This window comes from Serinus canaria, chromosome 4A, assembly GCF_022539315.1.
Source record: "Serinus canaria isolate serCan28SL12 chromosome 4A, serCan2020, whole genome shotgun sequence".
Classification (NCBI taxonomy): Eukaryota; Metazoa; Chordata; class Aves; order Passeriformes; family Fringillidae; genus Serinus; species Serinus canaria.
The window spans coordinates 7664275-7689231 of NC_066318.1; the positions used below are offsets into that span (position 1 = coordinate 7664275).

Below are 24957 nucleotides of genomic sequence, written 5' to 3' on the forward strand. Positions count from 1 at the left end.
CATAAAGAACAATCCCTTCTGCAATGAGTATTTTGGAGAGTGCCTCTTAGAGTGAAGATGCTCTAATGTTCTGCACAGCTGGAGCCCCTGTGGGGCCAGGCAGGTCCAGGTGTGACACAAGCACCAAGGCAGCACATCCCATCCACTCCCCACAGCCCTTCCTGCTCTCCTGGCTTGGTGACCAAGGGATGTCCAGATGTACAATGCCTTTTTTTCACTCAGCAGCTCTTCCACAAGGTGAGAAGGGAGCTCATGGGAATGCTCAGGCATGCTGGCCATAAACTTTAGGTTATAAATGCATCCTCCCTCATACCCATTTTACCACAGGGAAATCCTGAGCAGGACACAAATATTCTCTCTGACTTTACCAGCTTTTCCTTCTGCTTTTTCCAAACATAATCACATCCACTGATTTCTTCTTGTTTGCAGGTCTTGTTTGCAGCTGGAAGCTCAAAACACTATTTATTTTCTGTATGGGTTCCTAATCTGGAAATGGATCTAATTTGCTTTACCAAATTACAAGTGAATTAAGATGAACACATTGTGCTATGTCCGGATACATTGTGGTGATTTCATGAAAGAGGAAAAACCACATTTGTCACTGCTGTGATCTTCTTCTTTCCTCAGTATCGTGAACTCCATGTTCCCCAAAAATATAAAACATCTCCATAAATGATGATGTTTTTTCTTGGGGCAGAAGTTGAGGGGCCAGAGCTGCGTCTGTTTCACATCTTTCATCCTTTCAGCCTTTTAAGAATATCCCTGCCCACACCTGCAGTACTCTTCCCTTGCAGTCCCTCCCCTTGCTCTTAGATACATTTTGATTATCTGCAATATTGCATTTGATAGTATTGCTAAGTAGGTCTGAAAATTTTCCTTTTGGCAACTGCTTCTTCACTTTTGAATGGAATTTTTTCCTTTACCTGTAAATCAGCTTTAGGGCCTTGTATGTCTAAGGAGAGTAAATACCCTACAGCTCCAAATGAAACAAGTATTTTGCATTTCCATTTCCTAACCCATCAGGAAGAATTTTGTGCAAAGTGCAGGAGAAATGTCAAAGTGATAAAATAGCATGGGTTGTGGTTCTTTCTCTGGTTAGAACATTTGGTGTTATGGAAAACATTCAGTACTATCCAGACTTTGTGGAGGGCAAATAATTGGTAGGTACGGCTACATTTCAATGACAATTTTACTGACTGACAAATACTACATCAGCTGAGATATTTTTTATAATTTCTTAGTTTACTGTTTTTAACTTGAAGCATATCTGAAGTATTTTCTTTGCTAGAAAAGTTTGCAGTCTGGACTCCCTGTACTGCATTTATAGGTACAGACATCAACTTTATTTTCCTGCCACCAAACCACATTTACCCTGATATGTGGTAAACACTGCTCCTTTTCATAAAATCTGTTTAAAGCAACTGATTTGCAAGATTATTTTGTAGCTGAGAACAATTAAGAACTCTAACAGCTTAACCAGCTGTGATAATTAGCACTCACTAAGCCTGTCTTTGGGGAAATACAGCACACTGTCTTATTTTAGTTCTTCCATAGTAAGGACTGAGAAAATAATGTAAATAACCACTGTTCTCCTGAGCAGCTCCTTGGGATGGGGAACCTGAGGCAGAGTCAGGGCTGGGTGTGAGCTGCCCCAGTGGTGATTTCTGCCCACCCAGCTCCCAGGGTGTGTCACTTTGGTAAACACAGGTGATAAGTTTAATCGTCATCATGATGTAAGCAAAACCTGTTGTCAGTTAGGGTAGAAGTGCACGCTGCTCCCTTCTTACAGGAAGGCTAGTTTTACTTTAGTAAGTCCTAGAAGCAGCCTCCTGAGCTCCTTCCCAGGCTGGTGGGGCAGTGGTGGTGCAGGGCAGGATGCTGGGAAGGCTGCTGGAGCACAGCCCTGGGCTGTGGCAGCGGGTGGCTCGGCCTCTCCTGCACCCTGCCAGAGCTGCTGGCAGCAAAGCAAAGAACGCCCAGGACACGGCTTTGCAGACGGCTGATCCAGGTGGGTAGAAAGCCTTTGGTCACTGTTTGATGCTGCAGCACGGAGAGAAAGGGTATTTGCAGGAAAGGGTGAGAAAATGAGGCTCATTCCCAGCCATGGCTGAGTTACTGCAGTGCTTTGTCTCCTGGGGCTACAAATGCTCCTGGGGCAGGGAGCACACCCAGAGCTCTGACCAGCACAGTGCACAGGGGTAAAGCTTTTTCTATTATATAGATGTTCTCCTATGGCAGCAAATACCAACTGATACTTCATGTCAGGAAATCTGTCAATTAAAACAAATAAATGTTCCTCCTCTTACCCAGCTGCCAGGTCTCCAGAGGAGGATCAGTGCATGTTCCTGAGTGTGCAGGACTAGTGCAAGTGGAGGACTTACTCCCCTCTGCTTCCTGCTCTGCTCCTTGCCAGGTTACAGCCACAGCTGTGTGTGCTTGTGCCAGGCAGTGCCCTGGATTATGAGGCAGGGAGCAGGCATGTGCTACTCCCAGATGAGCAAGCTTCCTGGCATGGACAGGGTTTCTCTTTGCACCACCCCTTTCTTGGCTGTGCCTTTGCAGACCCCTCACCCTAGGAAAAGTTGGGCTGCATGGGCCTGCCTGTGCTCCTGTGGGATGGCTGGGGGGCTCCAGCATGGGGCTTTGCCCTTGTCTTCCTTGGGATGGAGCATCTGCTTTTAGCAAGTGTACTGTTTGCTGCAGATTTGATGCTGGCACTTGCTGATGTAGCTCTTCTGGTCTCACTGCACTTTGTGAGAGAAACAGGAGAAGCAGAAGACTAAATTTACCTGGGCCAAGATTTATAACTGGGATTTTTCAGCCACTTACAAATCCTGGCATCCATGAGCAGCTCTGGGGCCAAGGCACTTACTATAATTTCACCAGCTCAACAAAGGCAGGAAGAAATTCTCTCCATGCCCTGTTCTGCAACAGCAGTGATTTGCTTTCAGCTGAGTACCAGCAATCCAGCAACAGGCAGGGAGGGAGGATGCTGAGACTGGAGACATCTTCATGTCCGTTTCTTCCTGCCCATTCTGGTCACAATTGCACATTTCCCAAGCCAAGCCCCACATCTGCAAGCACAGGGCATAGTAGTGTGTCTTCTTGGGTGCAGCTACCTGGATGTAAGTACTGGGTGAGCAGTCTCAGCTGCCTTGCAAAGACCACTTGTACAGGTGTGCACTGCAAAAGCCAGGGTTTGAGCTAGCCATTGCTTACCGTGTTTTCAGGGTCTCTCTGCCACTGTCCTTGTTGTTGCCTGTTATTGGGCTTGTTTCCATCAAGAGGAGCCAGAGTCCTTTTCTCACTGTGCTCTGGATGACAGCATGCAAATGGCATCACCGTGGTAGCCTGATGAGGTGTAATGTATCATCATTAGAGTGCAGTAATGTGGTACCCAGCTTGCATGAGAACAACTGCCAGTCTCCCACCAGGCTGCATTTTAGCAGACATCATCTCTCCATCAGTGATTTCAGGAGAAGCTGTTGAGGAGTTAGCTACTTGTGCTGCTGGCAGTTTGCTTAACTCACTAGTTGGGCCATTTAAAAGCAAGATGCTCACAGGGTGAGATGTTGCTGTGGGCTCAGGGACTTTAGCCCCACATCATTTGCCCTCTTAAACAGGAAGTTTAGAAGAGAATTTTAGTTTTAAACCTACCAAAATTAAAGGGAAGAAAGTCAGATTAAATAAACTGCAAATGTAACAAAGCACCTCACACCAGCTGCTGTCTTTTTGACATTGGAAAGCACATTTAGCCTCCACAGAATAGAAAAGTGTAATTTTAAGCTTTCAATCCTTTTCCCTCTGTACCAATAGCTCTTTTTCCTTCTTGGAGCTTAGCTCATTGCTTTGTACAAAATCTCTTACAGGTAAAGAAGTTTTCAGGAATGAAAGAAGGCCTACAAATTTTGATAAAAAGGTGCTAGTATGGTCAGGACGCTTCAAAAAGGAGGAGGACATTCCCAGGCACATATCGTAAGTGGACCTGTCAGAATGATTCTTTTGGCTGTGAACACCCAGTCTGCATTACCCAGAGCCTCCCCCATGCTGGTGTCCAAAAATAGTTGTAAATAAATATAACTCTTGTAACTTTTTGTCATTCCCTGTGAGGTAAACTGGATTTGCTTATTTTAGTTATCACAAATTTCAGACTAAGCTGAAGTATCTTTTGCAAGACAAGTGGCTTTGAAATTCTGAAGCCATCATGATATCATTCAGTCTGGGTTTTTACATGCTTTTCTAGGTTTTATTGATTAGTGATTAATAATGCTGCATAAATTTTAATTAGAAGTTGGGGCTACATACAGCTTTAGTGACAGAATTGTGCAGTAAGTTCCTCCTGTATGGGCTGTGGTTTCACCTCCTTGTTGAGATTTTTTTTTTAAGGATTGTCACTCAGTTTTGGAGTCCTAATGCTTCTGACTTGTGACATCCTGAGCTCTCCTCCAGCTGTCTTTCCCCTTGCAGGTGTGAGTAAATCCATGGCTGGATATAATTTCAGGGATGGCTCATTGCCATGCTGCAGTTTCTTGCAAACATGAATTGTTGGTTATATTCCAGGAGTTACTCATGGAAGGTGGTGGAGATTTCCAGTGATGGATGGGGCTTTCAGCTGCTTGGGAAGAAAACTCCTGGATGGTGCAGTTGTGTGCTCTGGCCTAGTCAGCCTCATCTGCTGCAGGCAGATGCTTGTGGGGATGGTGCCAACTGCCTGGCAGAGGCTGTGCTGTGTGGGCTTTTAATTCCCTGAGGGTGGCATTGCCTGGCTCTGGTGGCATGGCCCCAGTGTCTCCTGGTGCTGCACAGCACCCCATGGCCTGCTCTGCAGCACCCAAAGGTCGGCCCTTTGTTATTATAGTGGAAAGATTTTCCTGTCCCTGTCATTTTACAGGTTTTCACTCTCACACACAATAAAAGAACACAGGAGAGCAAGAGTTTTTAATCCTGTTATTACTGATGGCTTTTGACCTAAATCTTTTCCCCACAGGCTAATTTTTACAGTCCTCTTTTAAGCATCTGCAGAAAGAGAAGGCTGAACCTCATTGTACATTGACAGGAAGTAGCTGCAAGACTTGAGCATTCATTTCCCATCTCCCCATGATCCCATTTCAAACAGGCTGCTGCAGAATGGAAAGTCTGCTCTGTCCTCCACAGGTCTGAGGTCCTCGACACTGCAAGGAACATTGCCAGGATAAAGGTTTGCTACATCATGATTGCACTGACTGTGCTGGGCTGTGTGACCATGATCATCACAGGCAAAGAAGTGAGTATTGTTTGGGGGGGATTCACTTAATGTATGGTCTATTTCTGTTCTTTGGAAATGATCACCTGGGTGACAGATAGGTTTGAGAAAACGTACACATGAGCAAAGTATGCACGAGTGAGACACTGGCATTGGAGACACTGGCAGTGGAAAGCACAACCTGCTGATTCATGTGTTGCTCCTGACCCATGCTTCCATGAACCTGTGCAGTGCAATGCTCCATATGACAGTGTCTCAACAGGGGGCTGGCCAAAGGTAATGGAATAGGTCAGACTGTGTCAATGGAACCTGGTTCTGCCTGACATCTGTCAGCCATGAGGCTCCTGTGGTCCTGCCTGGCCTGGATGACACCACGGTCACCAAGAGCTGTGACTCTTCTCCCTATCCCACCCCACTGCTGTGTCTCCAATTTGACTTGCAAGTCCCAGTGCACCTGTAAACAATTTACAGTGTAATTCTCCTGCTACTCAGAGTTGCAGATGCTGGAAATGTGGTATAACGAGAAAAGAGATTAACTTCCATCACTGCAAAATATCAAAAAGGACAGTGAGGTGTCAAAGGAAGTGGTGCAGATGTGGGGAAATTTAGTGGTGGCAAATGTGCATGCAATGATTTCTACCAAATTGTTTCCAGGCTGCCAAGAAGGATCAGACACTGCTGAGGGTGAATGCAGAAAAGAAGGCCAAATGGAGGGCTGAAGTGGAGAAAGGTCAGGAGGCAGCTGTCGGGAAGTCACAATGATTTGGAACAGATTTATTTTAACATAAGGAGATAAGTGACTTGCACATGTGGCCTATGGACCTGACTTCGTTTAATGCTTAAGAGCTTTTTCACTGAAACTCTCAGAGCAAAGACTCCACTGCTTAAAAACTGCTCCATGCAAACTGGGAACCTCCTATGGAAACTAACTGCTTTTTGTGGCTTCTGGTCTTTGGCACCAGGCCCAGCTCATATACAAAGATCTCTTTTAAACTGCAAAATGTGGAAAGAACAAATGCAGGACTCCCCAGCTCAAGATCAGCTTTTCATGGTGCTGCTGGTGCTCAGGTCTCCTCCAATCCAATCACTGCTCCCAATGATTGCCATGAAAGTTGTCTAGCACTTGCTTAGCAGTGATTTTAGTCCAGAGTAATTGTTAATACATGGTTTGCTAAAACTGAATTCTTTTTAATCATCATAGTTCATTAACTCATAATAAAACAGCTGTCCAATTACATCTAAAACAAACATATCTCTTCACAGCTTCATTTAGAGTGTCACCAAAGTCTCTGGGATGATGCTTAACAGATGGGAGAAGTCCTAATGAGAGATGGAAAATTACATTTTCACAAAGTAACTTAACTTCAAAACAGGCCCCAGATCATGCCTGTGGGTGCTGATGCTTTGATCCCTCAAGTGTCACATGTAACCCCTTAAGACCTGTAATGCTGGCTGGTGGAGCTGGATGTGCTGCATGGAGTCCCAAGGGACACAACATGGCAAAACCCAGCCAGTCTGACCCCAGCTGCAACAGGAGATGCTGTAGCCATGCTCAGCCTTGGGGCAATGTCTTCAGCATCACACTGGGGGTGGCCTTTCCAAGGTTTATCACTTGGAGCAGTCACACTTGCACTCCAGGGGAGTTTGGATGCTCCTGCTCAGGTCTCTGTGAGGTTTGTTGTGCCAAATATCCATTTATTGCTGAAGTGTCACTGCACAAACAAGCTGCTGGCAAAGCTGGGCTGAGGCATTGACAAGTGGGCAGCAGTTGTTGGGCTCCAGGACTCCATCTTCTCTGCCTGTGGTTTTTGGGCAGTTTTTTCCCCTCTGGTGCTTCTGAGGAGCACTTATCTCCATGCTGCACACCTGTTTAGGGTGAGGGGGATGTTACCTCTGTCATATCTCCAGGCTTGCACTACTTGTTTCTGACTCACAGCCCCATGCAGTACAGTTCACCAAAAGTGATGTCTGGTCCCTGTAGTATTCCTCACAAAGCACATCTCAGGGAAGTGAAATAATGGTCTAGGACAAGTAGAGAGTGAACAAGACTCTGCTGAGAAGGCACTTTTGCTTCACAGTTAATATGGGCTCCTTCATTTAATATGACCTGGTTTTCTTGGTTAGTGCAATAAACTGCAAGAATTCCTTCAAAGTTAGCACTCATTTGGGGATAAACTAAAAGAGCTTGCTCAGTCTCTTAGATAGTTTTTTCTTTAATTCTTAAATGACTTTCATGTGCCCTTTTTCAGAAGGTGCATGTAACAATTAAAGGAACCATTTTGATACTTGTAAACAAATCCACATTCATGTTCTGAGCTTCCCTGACTTAAGCAGGAAAGGAGATGACCATAGCAATATCTAAAGAAGAAGAAAATTAATTGTGACTTGTTCCAGTCTCTGCTCTGCACTCCGCTCTGCCCAGGAAAGAAACCTGCTTCAGATGTGAGCTATTATGAGATCCTCTGAAACAGCCATGGTCTCTGCTTACAGTGCATAAAGCTGCCACATTACACATGGTCATTAAAAAAAAATCAATTCTTCCTCCCTGAGCCACTGGTAAAGCATGAGTGACCAGATGACCCAGGTGCTTTTGGCTCTTATAAAGAGCTATGACTATTATGTAGGGAAAGATCCTTTACCAGTGCCTACATGATTATTCATTTTAATATCATAATACTCTCCCAAAAAATCAATTGGTCTGACCTCTGGCTGGCACTTGGTTGGTGGTGGGTGGCTGCTGGTGTAGCATAGCCTCAGCTGGAGTCTCCCCTGTGTGAACTGGACATGCCTCTCAGACGCTGGGACTTATCACTGCTTGTTAAAATCTGTTTCCATCTGTGTCTGCAAAGTCCTTTGACTCTCCTCTTGAAAAACCTCTAATTAACAGAGTCCTGAATGTATAAGTGGCTGATCCTCAGCACCTCAGAATTGTTTCTTTATTTCCCCTCCCATCTGAATTGCTTCAGTGTCACACCTGATCCTCCAGGCATTTAAAGAGGGGATGGGAGGTGTTATTGGCTAGGAGCTATCCTTCCTTTTTCAATAAGGTGCCTTGTGTTTTGCCAGCCTGGCCCTGAGGAGAGGGGCTGGCTCCTTTCTGAGGCAGGGGATAGAGCTGAGAATGAGCTGGTTTGCTGTGGTGCTCAGAGAGACCAACGGTGAGTACTTTCAACTCTCACCTCGTTTACTACTCTGTGCTGGGGGGGAAAGGATTCTTCTTCCCTTGCAGGACTTTTTTCTGTTTTAATGAATTCTTGTATGGCAGTGGTTAACAATGTACTGTGGTTGGTGCCACAGAGATTTGCATTACAGTAACAATTATTGGGGAAGCTCTTCTGTAGCAGCTGGGGTTGCTCTAATTCTGCGTCCATTAAAACCAGTGCTGCAGTTCCTCCTGGCTGTGGATTAAGGTTATCATCCATGACTTTTTGAAGTTTCAGTGATTTCCAGAGACTTAGCTTCCCCAGGGAATCAGGCTGCTGCAGGGCAGAGCTGGGTGCACTGAGCTTTCTTCCTCCAATGTGGTGAGATCAAGATTTTATGGGAGGGTCTGCATCATGACCCTCCCAGTATACCAGAGGGAAAAAAGTCTCAGCCAGGAGATTTCAGTCCCTTCATTTTACCTCTTGTTTTGACTGTCTCAGGGTCAAAAATAAATCAAGTGTCTAGTGATACTGGTATGTTCCTGGACTTGAGAAGGATTTTTTCAATTTTTTCCTGTGATTCAGAAAGACTTAATTTTAAAGGCTACCCTGTTCTTCCAGCGTTTAGTATCCCACCAAGCTGAGAAACTGCTGCTTGTTTTAAGTCTAAATGCACACAGCTCCAGCTTCCAGGCATTTAATATTTTCTTCAACATGGAGATTTTCAACCCAACTCTTCCCTGTGTGTAACCAGTCACCCCTCAGCTGTTGTTTGCAGTTGTATGGCTGCTGTGTTTAAAACACCTGGAGTTTCTAACCATTGGCTGGTGGGTATCATTGGCTTACTGACCAGTTAAATGATTGACACTATAGTGAATTTATTTCTGAATCAAGTGATTTACTACATTAGTAGCCCCCTCATAAACAATCCAAATGGATTGCTTTTGTTGGTTTTAGCATAGCACAAATAATCAAGTACTCTTTGCAGAAAGAAGGGATGTAAAATCTTCCCAGATTTTACTGACTGCCCTGGAAAATTAAAAAAGCAAAATGGCTATGCATCAGAAACTGGTTCTCCTCTGTCTGTGGCCGAGGCATGAGCAGGTGCATGAGCAGCATGGCCAGACATGCCTGCAAATCTGCTTTTATTTCTGGGAACTTTGAACTGCCAGTGATCAGTTCAAAACAGCTTCAAGGCTAAAGGTCTCCTCTGGGAGAGATGCAGTGATAGTTTGGATCTGTAAAGGGGTCTGCTCCTTCTTACCACAAAGATCTTTCCAGCTTGGAGCAGCTTCCTGATTTCTCCCTTGCTCAGAATCATTGCAGCAAGTTAAGTGGTGGCTGCTGCCACCACTGGCACTGGGATCCTCATGTCACCATGATTTCAGAGCTGTCTTGAACACCACTGTCCTGCTTGGATTTGGCATGGAGTCATTCTAGCCTAGCAGGAAAGCAAGGCCAGTGTTCAATAATTGGAATTAATTAATGAATCATTTATTAACGCATTGAGATAACCTTAAAGCAATTTTCCATGGTTAAGTAGCTTGATGATTGCTAGTGCCGTGTGATGTATTGCAAAACCTCTGTGACAGTCATATAATGAGTAAGTAGCTCCTGAAGGGCACTGAAAGGACCTGAGCATTTAATTTCTCTGCTCTGTAAAGGATCCAGACACAGCTTTCAGCACTGCATTAGTCAGGCTGGCTCCATATCTTCTCTGTGCAGGCAAGAGCTTTTCTACATGGAAGCCTAAACCTCACACCTGACTCTTCCTCTGCACCAGTGTTCCTCAGTGAAGGACCCAAACCTTGAGCTACTTGGGCAGGGACTGCTGTTTGCTGGGTGTGTGACCTCCTCCTCACCATAGGGAGAAAATCAGTCTGGAGCAGGGTTTCCTAGGGAAGAGTTGGGCTCATTCACAGCTTAGGTATGTTCTGCATGAGCAGAGTTATTGGAAACTGCTGGTGAAATGGCACCAGAACATGGAGGGATTTTCATGCTGATCTGTAATATACATCCCACAGATGATGTATGGTCCTGTGACGTTTTCCAACTGAAATGGGAACCAAAATAGCTGAGTGAATTGCAATTACTCCTAATGGTTCATTTTTCTCTGTATGCAGAATGTGTGAATGCAAACACAGCTCACATGGAGCTCTATGAATTGCACCCCCTTGCACTGAACTTCACATCCCCCACAAGCAATTTTATCAATCTAAACATTGTCCTGCAACAAATTTCTACCAGCAGGGCTATAATCTGTATCAAGGACATCCACTAAGGTTGTAAAGACATCATTAAAGCAATGGTGCTGCAGGGGGAATGGAACAATCTCCAGAATGGTCCCGAGTTGTTTTAAGAAGTGGAAGAAAACTGTGAAAGGCAGGCAGTTAAATATCCCAATATTTCAGGACTCTAAGCCTCAGGGGAAGGCAGTTTTACTTGACAAACAAGCATTAATGCAAAGCAAAAATACTGCTATTGTACGTTGGTCTTTCCCACTCATTTCTTTTTTCTTCTCCTCAGAGCCATTGTGCAGGTGGCACAGGGGGTGCTGTGGGCTGGGGACTGCTGGGCACCCACTGCTGTGGTGTGAGCACATACAGATCCAGTGGGATGCTGCGGGGCTGCCGGGGACTGCAAAGTGATACCCTGCAAAAATGGGCAAAGTATCCTATGTATTAACTCCCACAGTGTTGGGGGTCAGGATTTTTCCTTTTGTTTCTTGCTCTCAAGGAATTTTCTCCTATTTGTAGCTGAGACAATAATGACCGGTACTTAAGAGAGTCAAAAGATATAGCTAAGAAGAAGGGGGAGAAGTGCAGCTGGCTGAGGGGCCTTCTCTTGGGAAGGGCAGAGATACCATGAGATTTGGGCTGGAAGAAGGGGAAAGGACAGCTCCTCACTCTTTCTTGCTCTCAACACTGGAGGGGAGACAGGCTGTGGTTGCTGTGTGGAGAATTCTCCTGCACTATGGGGTTCCATCTCATGCTGTCTTCTTCTGCTGTGAGTGAGGCTCTGCTTGTGGGAGCAGCCATTGAATTGGGAACTTATTAGCACCCAATCTCACTGGAAAGGGACCCTCACCATCTGCTCAGGTGCCTCAGGGAAAACCCAGGACCCCAAGCCCCTTCCCGCTCCAAGGGAGTCTCTCCCAGACATGTTCGGGTGCCGGGCTGCTGCGGCCCAGCCCCGCCATTCCTGTGCCACTGCTCTGGGTGTTTCACTGCACTAACCCCACACTCCTGCTACGGCAGAAGGAGTTTCTGCTACAGTTTGTTTGCTGCCCCACCCCAGGGTGTGCCTGTCTCTGCCGCCCCAGCTCTTCTCCGAGGTCCCTGCTGCAGCCGTGCCACCATCCGGCCTGCCCGCCATTAGCGCCTGAGGGAGCCGCGGCTGGGCCACAGCGCCCCCTGCAGGCGCGGGGGAACCAGCACAGCCTGCCCGGCCGGGAGCCAGCAGCGCCCCTGCTGGCCGTGCCTGGAACTGCACCGAGGGCGGGCTGGGCTGGGTTTGTGCTCCGCTCGCCGGGGCTGCCGGCGCTGCTGTTTGCAGGGTTGTACAAACACATACTGTCCTGTATCTTCGCCTGAAAGCCCCATAATGACAAAGTTATAGTAATTTGGAGGGAAGGGGATCATATTTTTTTCCATTCCAATGGAGGTTCCTGCTTGCCTTGGCAGATGCCTGTCTTTCAAACCAAGACACACGGCCTCTCTGGCATCTCGTGGTTAGGGTTTGAGGACTTTTTAATCTACTCACCTCTCGTTGTCTTTGGTGAGTGCATCTGGGAGAGATTTTGAGCTTATTTCATGTGAAGTCCAGGTGCCTGTGGACTTCCATGGGTGACAGCTGGACGTTTCTTCCTGCTGGGAGGCCACAGGTGTTCTGCCAACAAACATCTCCCCAAAGGCAGCTGATTCCCTTCCTGTGCCCTTTGCTGTGGGCCAGACTCTGACCTGGCACCCAGGTGTTCTGCAGCAGATGGTGCCATCCTCCCAGAAGCCAGGCTGTGACAGCCCAACTGCTCTGGTGCTCCCAGGGCAGCATCAGCACAGCCACCACAGGTGAGAGTTACAGTCCCATGACCTGGGGTTTCTACCTGCCCATGGGGTAGGAGCAGAGCTGGCTGTGGGGGCAGTGGAATGTCACATCCTTCCTCTGCCCAACCCACCAGCACAGGCAGTCACTGTGGTTCGTCACCCTCTGGACTTCCTGCAACACATGGACTCTGCAATGATAATCAGGTGGGACAGTGGCCTTTTTTTTTGAGAAGTTGTTAATGTACAGTGACTGCCCTAGGGATGCTATTCCTCTGGAAGAACTAGGACAGAGTGTTCAGCAGAGCAGCTTGAGCTCAAATATTTTGTTTTGCTTTAATTAGTCAGAGAGAAAAAATAATAACAATGCTTTCCTCAGCAGCTCCCAACATGCACCACAAAGGCAGTCAGTGACAAGCTGTACCTTTTCAAGGTGGGGAAACTGCACTCCTGAGAGCAGCGCTGCTCTGAGAGGGCATCAGAGCAAGTGTGGACTGGCATAGGCATCACCCCTTTATGTGTTCTGAAACGAGCTGAGGACTTAGGATAATGGCCTGTGGTTTGGGATGCTGGGAAGGGGTTCCCCATCACCCAGACACCTGGAGATGCTGCTGAACTCTGCCTAAGACCCTGCTGCAATGGCCAGCCCCTGTAGGGCTCCCCTGGGAGTGTACTAGAAAGGGGAGTGTATTAGTAATGAGTGGTGATACTTTCTGTAGAAAGTGGCTGTGTGCAGAAATATTCACAAATCTGGAAGTGAGATAGAGGAAACATCCCAAATGTAGCATAGAAAAGGATGGCTTTGCCCCCTCTCCATTTGACTCCCTCTTCCCTGTTAAGAATGTTTTCATCAAGAAGGAAATGTGTTTTGAGTTGCTTTTACACACCAGCCAGGGATCTGAGATTTGAGGCAGCCTCCCTTACGCACTTACCAATCTTCTCACTGAGCCTGGGCTGGGGTCTGGATACTCTCCCACAGCAGCTGGTACAAGCTCAGTGCTTCCCTGCTAATGTGCTCCCTTGCTGCTCAGAATGCAGGCATACTTCTATAAACAGCAATAAAGCCATGTACTTAACCAATAAAACTGGCATAGGAGCTCTGACACCCAGACATCAGAGCTGAGATAATGACTCTCCTGGAGTCTAACCTCTGCGTAGGCTGAGCTATTATGATTTCTCACTCCACAGCTATTATCCTCCATTATCCTGCCTCCATCCCACTGCTCTCTGTAGTGTGTGCTGTGTCATACAGCAGCTCCCAGGCTGTGATCAGTGTCCCTGAGTCCCCAGCACTGATCCCCTGCACATTACGGGGTTGAGGTAGTATTGATGCTTGCCAGCTTGTGGTGTTTGCTGAGTGCTGCTGCTCTTCACTCAGATGTCAGTGAGCACAGGATGGTTGTGTTTGCAGCCAGGCAAACCCAGATCTGTGGTATTTTCAGGGTCCCCCATGGCAGGAAGGAAATGATGAATCTGACTCCATGTTCTTAGAAGGATAATTTATTATTATTTGATATGATATTATATTATGCTATACTAAAACTATACTAAAGAATAGAGAAAGGACACTTACAGAAGGCTTAACAAGATACCAATTAAAAACTTGTGACTCTCTCCAGAGCCCTGACATAGCTGGACCACGACTGGTCATTATGTCAAAACAATTCACATAAAACCAATCTAACAACCACCTGTTGGATAAACAATTTCCAAACCACATTCCAAATTAGCAAAACACAGAAGTAAATGAGATAATATTGTTTTCCTTTTTCTCTGAGGTTTCTCAGCTTCCCAGGAGAAGAATCCTGGGCACAGGGATTTTTTCAGAAATTATGACAGTGACACAGATCCCTCAGGGAAGGGCTCAGCACTTTGTGTGCTGTTTGTCACACACATTGTGTGTTGTGACAACATCCTTACACATTTTACCTGTGTACTGCATGCTGGTTGGGAAGGTGTGTTGACAGGGAAACCTGCCTGCTTGATGTAAAATGGTGTGTTTAGATGAGCTGTGGTTGTCTGGTTCCATAAACCCAGGAGCAGTTTTATAGCACTGGTCTTACAGAAACATTGGCTTTGTTCTGGAGAGGTGAAGGAGCAGGTAATGGCTTGTGGTCTGAGACAAGGGAGATGTTTTGTGAAAGGGGAATGGGGCTCCCAGCTACATTTTAAAATGCAAAACCTCATCTTGACATCAATGGAAAATTAAGTTTCATGCAATAACCACTTTAGAGACTGATTTTAAGTGACTGGAGAATAGTTTTTAACCTAGGTGGAATCTAGAGGTAGATTTACATAACAATTGATCTAAAAGCTCCCTACCACCCCAAAGAGAGCAAAGAAACCTGTTTCTGCTCCATTTTGTGCTTTAAGTGCTTCTAACAATGCAGCAATTCAGTGTTTCAGTACAATTTGCACGTTCCACAATAGTCTGCTCCAGAGAAAACTCCTTCATAGAGTTTCTGCTTGTCTGAAGTCCAGCTCAGAGGCTTGAGTGAATTTTAGTAAAAACCTTTTCCTTTGGCTTTCTATATTCAGTTGTTTGTTTAAGATTTAAGTAGTTTCAGAATATACTGTTTCTTTTTTTTCCTTCTTGTTGCAGGAAGAAAAAGCCATTAGGCCCAGATTCAACTTCATGTGCATGAGCAAAATAGCTTTTATTAATGCCTCTAGCTGTGATGAGTGAGAGCTCCAAGCTGTCAGCTCTAACTCTAGGGAGAGTCCCAATGCTGTGCTCAGATTTTATATTAAAGGATGAGAAACTGCACATCAACATATCAGTGAAAAGCCCATGGAAATGAGAATACACAATACATCGTTTATTAATATTACGGTTCAGTAAAAAGGTGAAAGCTGTCAAAGAGGGAGGAGAAAGTGGGGCCTGAATTTCTATCCAGTCAGGCTTTACAGTCCCTGTTTGACCATATTTTTTCCATCTTTCACCTTTCTAAGTAGGAAGCTCAGGATTCAGCCAAATGGATGTTTATTTACCCTTGAGCACCAGCAGATATTGCTTTTTCTTTGTCAATACTGGATTTTCACTCTGCAGCAGGGCAGAGGCTGAATCTGTCCCAGGTTTGATCAGGGACTCAGGATGACAGCACACTCACACCTTGCAGAAGCTGCTGTATCCTCTGCCAGAAACCCAGCACTTTATTTTAAAAGTACCTCTCTGGTTGCCATGGTTTCCAGGAAGCACAGGTCTCACTTTGCTGAGAGGCTCCCCAGCTCTGTCACAGGGCTGATTTGTTTTCCAGGCCAGCATTGTCACCTGGGCCACCTCCAGCTGCAGGGAGCTGGGTGCTCTGGCTCAGACACCACAGGACTCCCTTGGCTGTAGGGATTTTTCCAAGATCACACCCACCCTGTGTGCTTGCAACACGTGGGTACAGACCAGGCCATTTAAGCCTTCAGAGAAATAGGGTAATTTGATTTAAGGAAGCCTTGCTGTGCCAACATTCTGCCCACAAGTTTCAGCAGGATGTGTAAAACCTACCCTCAGAGCTCAAAGATTTTTCCCACTGCTGTGGGTTTAGTGTTATAATCTCTTTTTTTTCAGCCTGTTTAGCAACACGGCTGTCAATCAATACCTCTTGCCTCAAATAGAGGAGTTTGACATTGGTTTATTTTACACCTGCAGGTGAAATTTTGTAGCTGTTAGAGACAGATCCTCTGTTACATACCCAAGGAGCAGGCAGGTATTATTAGAAATGCTCTCACCTATCCAGGAGCATGGTGAGAAGCAGCAGTGCACCTAGGTGGGTTTCGGGGGAGGCTGCCAGTCAGGAAATGCCCTCAGAGCCACTCCTGCCTTTGCTAATGGCCAGCACTGTGCTGATTAATCACTTTTAAAGTTCAGTGAATCCATAATCTTGTTGGGAAATGTTGAGAAAGCAAATTTGCTCTTAACAGAAGGCAGGCTCTGAGGGTAGCACTTGTTCCTACTGTAAATAGGTGTTTGCTGGTGCGAAACTGAGTTTGTGTAGGATCCACTAAGTACCTCTATTTTTCCTTCCCTCAGTCTTTTCCCTTTTGATGGAAAAAAAAATCTTTTTCAGTTTCTCACTGCTCTTCCTGTTAAGTGAGACTTTTAGAAATGAGGGATGGTTTCTCCTCCTCTTTCCAGTAGGAACATGCATGAGGTAAAGACAGAAGAAGACCTCAGGAGGACAGGAGGGTTCTGCACCTCCTCACCTGCCTGCTCTGCCTAATCCCCACTGGCCACAGGCACCAGTTTTACAAGGGACCACCTGCCCTTCAACTGGGACAATGTTTTGAGTGCAGGAGTGACACAAACCAGACCTGTAGCTGTGATGAAGAATAAAAGATAAAACAGGGAAGAATTTGCCCCTTTCTACTATGAGTAAATGGCAACATTCTGGACCCAGTATCATTAAACTGTTCAGAAAAAACAGGAGCTTGCAGAAAAAGAGGTAATTTCCTCCTTTGAGGACTGGAGACACCACAATTACTCTATAACATTAGCAACTCCATCACCATCAGAGTGAGTCTAAGAGGAAAAAATAGTCAGGGAGGCAGGAAAAAACTAATCCACCTCTATTTTTCTTTTCTTACCAAATTAAATGACCTGCACCGGGGAGTTTCTAACACTTCTAAATGGTTGAGTGAAGCTCCAATTTATTTCCTGTCAGATTCTCACATGCTCCAGTGTGATGAGGACTGCCCTACAGGTGCTGAGCAGCCTCTCCTTGCTCAGAGCCTGTGTCCCTGGTGCATCACACATGCAGCTCCCAGCTGCTCAGGCAGTGGGTGCAGTCTTTGGTTTGTTTTGTTGTTGTGGTTTTTAAGTGACCTCTGTGTTGGCAGAGGAAAATTCAGGTGGGAATAGAGGTGGCTTTCATGGTGTCAGGGTGAGGCTCCTTGCAGCTTGCATTGTAGCTCTGGCCAGAGGAAAGGCAGCTAGAATGCAGCTTTATTACTGACAAAAGCAATTTCTGAAGCACTTGGTGATTTTAATAGCTTTCAGTTAATGTGAGCAGGTGAGGCTGAGCCAGGGAGAGCAGCCCAAAATGTGAGGTTTGGGAAAGCAGCCTAATGCCAAGCTCAGGAGGGCAGCTGAGGTGCTGCAAACCAGCCCTGCTCTGCCAAATGTGATGCTGATGAACCACACTGGCTGGTGGGAGAGGGGGTGCAGGCAACAAGAGACAATGGGTGTGAAGAGGGATCCACCTCCACGATATCCCAGCCACACAGACCTCTTGCTGCTCCTTGGCTAACTCAGATTGACCATGGGGTGGCTGTCCCAGAGTCTGACAGGTAGCCTTTGCCCATCTACCCTCCCATGGTTTGTGTGTGTTTGAAATGCTCCATGGTGTGACTGAATAATCCCAGTTGTCCTGGATCTCCCACCCCAAAGCTGGTTAAAGCTTGTAGAAAGGGCAGATCTGTACAGACCCTGCTCCTGCAGCTCCCAGCCTCCACACAAGATTTCTGTAGCTCATGGCAGGAGCAAGAGAATGAGCCACAAAGTCTACATAAGATTTTCAAATGTGTCTGAGCCCTATATTGTGAAATTTGGCCAATACAAACGGCTCTGTAGAGGTGAAGAGTACATATTGTAAAACCAGCATCTGTTGTGATAAGGCACGAAATGATGACACAGACACTGCTGCTTTCAAGGGGAACAAAAAGAGGACTTTTATTTCTTGACTCTAACATTTATAGTTTTCTAAAGGTGACAGTGGATTGGAGGGTGACAGTGCCACCTCTCCAAAGTCACTGGACAGACCAAGGGTCCATCAATTCTCTCCACTTCCATGAAAGAATGCAAAACATAGGTTATTTACAGAATGGTGTGTGAGAAAGTTTGTTGAAAGAATGTAAACTTCAGAAGGCTTAACAAAGTTTTACAAAATCAAAGCGACAAGCATCCCTCTCCTGCACTGCACTGCTCAGAGGGGAGCAGCACTCTATGGCATGCATAAAATTAGTGACACTGTGTTTTTGTTTCCTCCTTTGATTAGCGAAGCTTGTTGCAAGTGGTGTGTTTAAACAGATATTATGCAGGATAGTGATAACCAGTTTATGTCATTATATAAGCAGTTTAATTTGATGTTGCTCCATAAATAATCTAAGTCTATTTGCATGCATATTTTGTTGACAGGAAGATAAAAACCATAATTCCTACAAACAACATAATAATATTTTATCAGTGGCAAAAATAGAGGAAAAAAATCCTCCTTTTAAAATACAGTGGTTCAATCACTAAAAAGCAGATCTTCATCACATCCAGTCATATCAAAAAAAAAAAAAAAAAAAGGTACAGCTCCATCCCTAACCTCCATGGAAGTAGAGGAAAGACTAATCATGTAAGTTGGGGACAGTATGTTTGTTTCCTGTCTGGGAATATTGGCTGATGTTCTCTGGATCTGATCACTGCGTTGTTAATAGGGGTGCTATGACCCAGTGCATCATTAGATAAACAAAGTCAATTTTATGGAGTTTGACTATTCTCTGTAAGACTATCACAGGCTTCCAAAAGAAGAAAAGGAAGTTTCATAGTTCAGTCAAGCAACTTTTCAAAAATACTTCTCTGTGTTGTGAGTCCAAATGCAAATCTCCCAGCCTGCTGCTGTGGCTGGCAAAGCTCAGGGGTGGTGCTGCCCAGCACAGCTCCCAGCTCTGGCCAAGATCTACTGCCAGAGAGTGCCCTGCTAGCACAGAAGCCATGATTTGTGTGGAGGTGTTTCCAAGCCTGGAACAAAACCTGGGGTGAGGTTTAGCTGTGCTCACCTCATGCCACCTAACCTGGCCAACACTACAGTGATGAATTCTGTAGAAAAGAGCAAATTCATGCTGCAGATCTTTCTGCCAGAATTCAAGAGCTTCTTAAAGAAATGACAGCAAACCAGACTACCTTTTCTCATCAATGGTGAGGAAGAGATGCTGTCAGCAATCTGGTAACCGCTTCTACCTTTTATTTACTAGGAGTTAACTTGTTTGGAAAGAGGGAAGAGTGTAGCCTTTTTCATATTTTTGCTAACTCAGTTTCTTCTGAATGAAATGAAGTTTTCAGCTGGTGTTGACACTTTGGAAGGAGGACTCTGCTTTTAGTGTTGGTCCATTAGGTCTGTTTGTTCACTATCTGATACTCTGTAAAACTTTGCTTTAATTTAACAAACAATTTCATCTGTCTGCAATAAATAAATAGACTATAATATTTCTTTTCCAGAGCCATATTTGCCAAGTCAGGGATGTATTATTATGTTGAGGCACAACACTGGTAGAGAAAGTAATTGTGAATTTGGAGAAGACACTTCATTCATTTTGCAGTGGGTGGTTCTTGATTATCAAAGTTGAGTTCCTTAATAAAAGATGTTTGTTGTTGGAAATAAGCTGTAATTTAGCAAATAGTCCTAATGCAGAAGTTAATAATGCAACCATTTTAGAGACAGCACTTTCCAGATTTTAAATCTCAGTTTTGAGGTGATGAGAAAGTGTGGGGTCTCTCATCAGCTCCTAAAAGATAAACCTAAGAGTTATTGTTTTGACCTAGACAGAGGTTCCTTTTTGTGCTGTCTTGAACAGATGAAAGTTTTCCCAGTCTTACACAACTTCAGGGTTTTTTTTTTTGTTTTTAAAATAAGAAATTTCAAAGAAGAATAGGTTCCTAATAAAGAATGAAAGGAACCAAGAGTGAACAGCACAGAAGTTCAACCCACCTCCAGAGCTGCCTAAGCAAGGAAGTCAGCAGGGACACCAGGAGGTGAATTTGTAGCCTGCTTCTAGCTTTTGCAAGGAAAGGAACAGTCTTAGAAACGTGAAATAGCTAAGAGTTAATCCAGCTGAAATTTCATGTTCTGGTCAATTTATTGCCAGTTTTCCATAAGAAAAGACCAGGTACCCATCCTACTGCTACCTGATGTTTCTGTGTGGGTAAAGCTCAGAGCAAGGTTGCAGGTGGGACTGGCTGGTGGCTCTCTGGCTCCTGTGGGAGACTGCCTTACATTCATTAAATCAGATTTTTCCAAAGAGCAGCACATGCAGCAGCTGGCAGCAGACCTGGATCAAGGGCATTCTCCCAGACAATGGCACAGTCTCTGTGCTTTGCTGAACACATTTGGGTGTAGAACTATTAAGAAAATGCCCTTGGATTCAGCATGGAGAACAGCAAGTAGCTCACTCTGGGTTTACCAGACATCATGGGATGAGAGACAACTAATAATTTAGCAGCAGAAAAAATGCATTTAGTGCACATAAGGACTTAGGCTAAATTTGTCCTCAATCTGAAATTAAATATGAAAAGCAAACAGAAGAGAATAAAACCAATTCTAGAATGAGGCTCCTACTCCCACAGGCACAAAGATGGAAAATGTGAAGAACTATCCATTGCTGCACCCATCCACTTGGAAATGTCCCACTGACCCAGACAGCCCAGGAGGTGTCTAACTGACTCTGCCATTTTAGCAAATGGATAATTGATGTGTTATTTATACATGACATTCTCATGGTCGGTTGGAGAGCCAAGGAAGTCTGTTTGAAGTGATGGCTGGAGGCACCAGAGGGCTCTGGTCCCCTTGCAGAGTTGCTGTGGTAGATGGAGCAGAAGTGCATGTGCCTCCTGGAGGTGCCTGGGCAGACACACCATGAGGGCTGGATCCTTGGGCCAGTTTTACTGTTCTGGCACGAAGAAGTTTTTTTTACAGCCAGGGCAGAAACCTGCAGAGCACAGAGCAGCCAGCTTCTGTGTGCTGACCTCCCTGCCCTGTGGCATCCCCCAGCTGGCAAGGGTTTGCTCTGCTGCACTCTCACTCCCATCACCAGCATTTTTCACTTTCTTTCCTGCTTTTTCAGCTGCTTATAATTTGTACTTTATTCAGGGCGTTGCTTTGTTATTGCTGTTTCTTTGGTGCACAAAATTCCCTCTTATTGTTTATGTTTGCCTTTCTATCTGGAGCATTATTGTGCTTGAAAGGGCTGTTGTGAAATCCTGCAGTTTTCATGAATTAAATGAAGCAATGGGAAAACAAACAGATCCAGGAGTCTCAGAGCATTTGCCTGGCTTACAGCATTACTTGGGCTTTTCAGTTCACTGTGTGCTGGACATGGAGAGAGTCAAGCTCCCTAGGAGAGCAAAGGCAGCAAAGTCCACCCCCACCTTTCTTTTTGGGGAACTCACGTGGGATAAAGTGGGGAAGGCTGCAGGGTATGGATATCAAGGACTTGAGAAGACTCCAAAACACACAAAGGCAGAAATAAAAGGGAAGGGAATGGTAGTGAGGTGATGTGGAGTTACACATGCACAGTGTGGGAAGGATTTATCCCACCTTTGAAAATGGCAAAGAATGAAATGCAGGGGCAATGCCTCTGTAGAGCACTCTTCACCTGAAAACACAGTCCAGAGAGGCTTTTATGTCCTTTGCCCCATCCCAGGATTTTCTGATGATTCTAATAGATGGTCCACATGGCAGCTTCCTGAAAACCACAGATTATTAGTGCAATCAAGTTGGCTCAAATTCTTCATGTCAGATGTAAATTTTTTTATCGGAAAGTAGAATTTCACATCAGAGAGAACCATAGCTTCAAATTTGGCATGCAGACAGGCAAGTAACTGCTTTGCTGAAGGACTAGATCCTGTGAAATAATATTCATCTGCTTTAATTTTCATGCAGCTGGGTTAAGCCTTGCCTCATTATGTTGCCATTAGGTGCATTAATATTTTTTGACAAAACTACATTAAAATTGTAGATTGATCTTGGTGTGCTGCAGAGACCATGCTGGCTTTCTAAAGTGCTTGGAAATACTTTGTGTTTTGATGTGAAAGAAGATGAAAGGAGTGAAAGTCTATTAGGCAGATGTCCTGTGTGGTACTCTGACATTTGGTGTATCCTGTTTTCAAAGCAGGATTTGACATGGAGCATGGCATGGTGGAAAGAATCCTTAGTCAGGAAAACTCAGGAGACAGTAACAATAAGAAAAATTATACATAAAATGAAAAGATGCAAGTTCAAGTGACTAAAAAATTTTTAATTTTTGAAAAGCCCAAAACCTAGAAGCAAAGAGTGTGGATATCATTAATTTCAGCAGCTGTTTGCTCTCCTGCAACCATACAGCTAACATTGAAACTGAAGAACTGTTTCTCTGCAATAACCTAATACCAGAAATGTTCTGTTGTAATGTTTTATGTTGGGATGCCCTTACTGCCTGGATTTTAGCAAACAGAACAGCAAGCTTCCCCTAGGAGAGAGCAGCCTGGGTGCTGGGTAGCCCTGGAAATCAGGGGAAGTTCAGCCTTGCAGAAAGCTCAGCTCTGTCTTGTAGTTATGGAGGTAAAAAGCTGAAGTCACATGCATGAAAATTTTTATTTCTAAATGTGTTATTTTGAAGAGAGAGGATAGATTAGTTGTAAACTTTTTGATTTAACTTGCAGTTAGAAAAAGATGAGCATGAGATCAGCCTGATTGCCACCGTGGGGGATTTGAGGCTCCTTGAATTCTTGACTCTGAGATGTTTTATTCCTGGCTCTGAGAATGTTTTATTCCTGGCTCTGCTGTACAAACAGCAGTGACTGAACTGTAAGAGTACTTGTGAATGGGTTTTAGCCCTCTTGACTTAGCCAAGGGAAGCCAACAAGGACTGAGCCTGCATTTGAATTTCCATTTCATGGAAAGTGTGGAGCAGCACACAGGGGTTCAGAGGAGATGAGGCTGGCATTCTGTGGGAGTCCATGGCTGCTCCCTCACTGTCCTGGGCAGAGCAGCTCTCCCCTCTCATGCTGAGGCCATGATTGTACCCTCTCTTCATCTCTGGCTTCACCAATCATCTGGAAGCACTTTGTGAGCTGTTTTCAGGGATGTAACTAAATATAGATCCAGCCTCTCATCTTCATGCAGTGACTATAATGATGTCCTTTAAAATGCAATTTCTTATTGAAAAAAGTCCTTGTCTGGTGGAGTCCTTGTCCTCTGTACCAGTTCAGAGCATCATTTGGGTTATGATTGTGAGCTGCAGTTCAGGTGCCTTCAACAAATTATTTACAATATTACTGAACACTCTGTTCCGTCTGGGGGGGAAAACCACTAAAGTCTACTTTCTAACACAATCTTTGCTCTAGTTCATCTTTTGAAAATTTACCCGACCAGCTGGGACCAAGGCTAGAATATTTCTAACCTCTCTTTCTCCTGCCAAGCAAAATCAAAGCTGTTGATCTTCACAGGGCTGGCTGCTGATTGAAGTACAATCACCCCTCATCACTGCAACCTGCAGACCATTCAATTCTGGCCTTCTGCAAGCCAAGACCCAAAGCTGACCACAGGGCAGGATGGAACAGAGCCTCGTGGAGATGAGCACCCTTTGTCCCTCTGGCTCCAGCAGATTACTGGGAAAACACAAGCAGGAGCTGGTGGGCTGAGGGAAGAGCTGTGAGGAATTAATATAAACCTCAGGTGTGGAGAGAAATGATGGCTTTGTTATTGCCAGGGCTGGGGGTGAAATGGCAAGTGAGAAACAAGGGTGAAAAGAGAGGGATGTAACAGGAGCCTCTTCCAATTACATAACATTGTACTGTTATTTGTTATTAATCAACAGAGGTCCTGCTGGGTTTACCTTTACTTTCAGGGTGAGCTTGAAGCACCCTTGCTTTAGGTAGGAAGACCTTTTCTTGAGACAGCAGCTGAACTCTCCAGCCCCAAAATCATGGTCTTTGCTACCTTCTGGCATCCCCTGGGATGATGAGGACCAGCCTCTGCTGCTGGGCCCCCTTCTCTCCAGCTCTGTGCCATGCAGGGACTTCTGACTTGAACTGCAGAGCCCTCAGATTCCAGAGGTGAGCAGGGGCTGAAGCTTGGGAAGGCAGTGCCCAGTCTGTGACAAGGCAGGGGGTGTGGGGAGATGGTGGATTTGTGTACCAGTGGGGGCTGGCAGGGTCCAGGGGGACACTGCCCAGCTGGCACTGGAGGGCAGCCTCCCCCAGAGGAGAATTAGCTCCTATTAGAACTAAGCTTCAACTTAATTATTTTAGCTACACTGGGATAATTTCAATTAGCTCTTCACATCTGATGGTATCTCTCCTGTTCTGCTTAGGCAGCATTAGCCCTGAATATTTTTGCTCTTCTGCTGGAGTTTGCCATGACTAAAAGTCTCACCTGGTCTTGAATTTATGCTCTAAGTCCCATTGTTTATCAGATTGTTCAGGATATTGAACCAATTTATGGGAAGCAGTTTCCTTTTGATTAAATTGCATCTGTGGTGCAGAGGTGCATTTCTCTGCCTCTCTTCTCTCACCAGCATCAGCTCTCAGCTGGATATATCCTCTCAGATGATCAAACTTTCTGAGTCCTCCTGCTCCCTTTCCCCTTGGTGCTCCTTTGTCACTCCATATCTGCAGTGTCACATGTGTGATGGAACAAATGTGCAGGCAATATCAGTTCATTTTGGGGAAAGAGTGCTTTGGAAATGAGGGAGACTAAGTAAAGAAAATTTCTGTGAGCTTTGGTGAAAGTGACCTGTTCTTCTGGGATAAGACATATTTTAAAACTGTACCCAAAAATATCAACTTTCACTCAGGGTTGTG

General features: G+C 45.2%; 1 protein-coding gene and 1 long non-coding RNA gene across 3 annotated transcripts in view; both read left to right on the forward strand.

Annotated features, from left to right (window-relative positions):
- The first annotated feature begins 1734 nt into the window (after positions 1 to 1734).
- On the forward strand, positions 1735 to 6494 carry LOC103816546 (protein FAM162B-like). The gene is made up of 4 exons (XM_018914515.3): positions 1735 to 2008; positions 3870 to 3975; positions 5155 to 5263; positions 5897 to 6494. Exons 1-4 carry the CDS (start codon positions 1876 to 1878, stop codon positions 6002 to 6004), a joined length of 456 nt encoding a protein of 151 aa, XP_018770060.1. The 5' UTR covers positions 1735 to 1875; the 3' UTR covers positions 6005 to 6494.
- A 1772-nt stretch (positions 6495 to 8266) lies between these two features.
- The window catches only part of LOC115484200 (uncharacterized), a 67151-nt gene continuing 50460 nt past the window's right edge, over positions 8267 to 24957 (forward strand). For both annotated transcript variants that reach the window (XR_003944946.2, XR_007777603.1), the window contains exon 1: positions 8267 to 8400. This is a non-coding gene — a long non-coding RNA (uncharacterized LOC115484200). The remainder of the gene's footprint in view (positions 8401 to 24957) is intronic.

Bases quoted from the DNA above. Each gene is read 5' to 3' on its own strand.
- LOC103816546 (XM_018914515.3), top strand. From the start codon at position 1,876: ATGCTGGGAAGGCTGCTGGAGCACAGCCCTGGGCTGTGGCAGCGGGTG. The intron at 2,009-3,869 runs GTGGGTAGAAAG...AATCTCTTACAG, and splicing joins TTTGCAGACGGCTGATCCAG to GTAAAGAAGTTTTCAGGAAT. The intron at 5,264-5,896 runs GTGAGTATTGTT...AATTGTTTCCAG, and splicing joins TGATCATCACAGGCAAAGAA to GCTGCCAAGAAGGATCAGAC.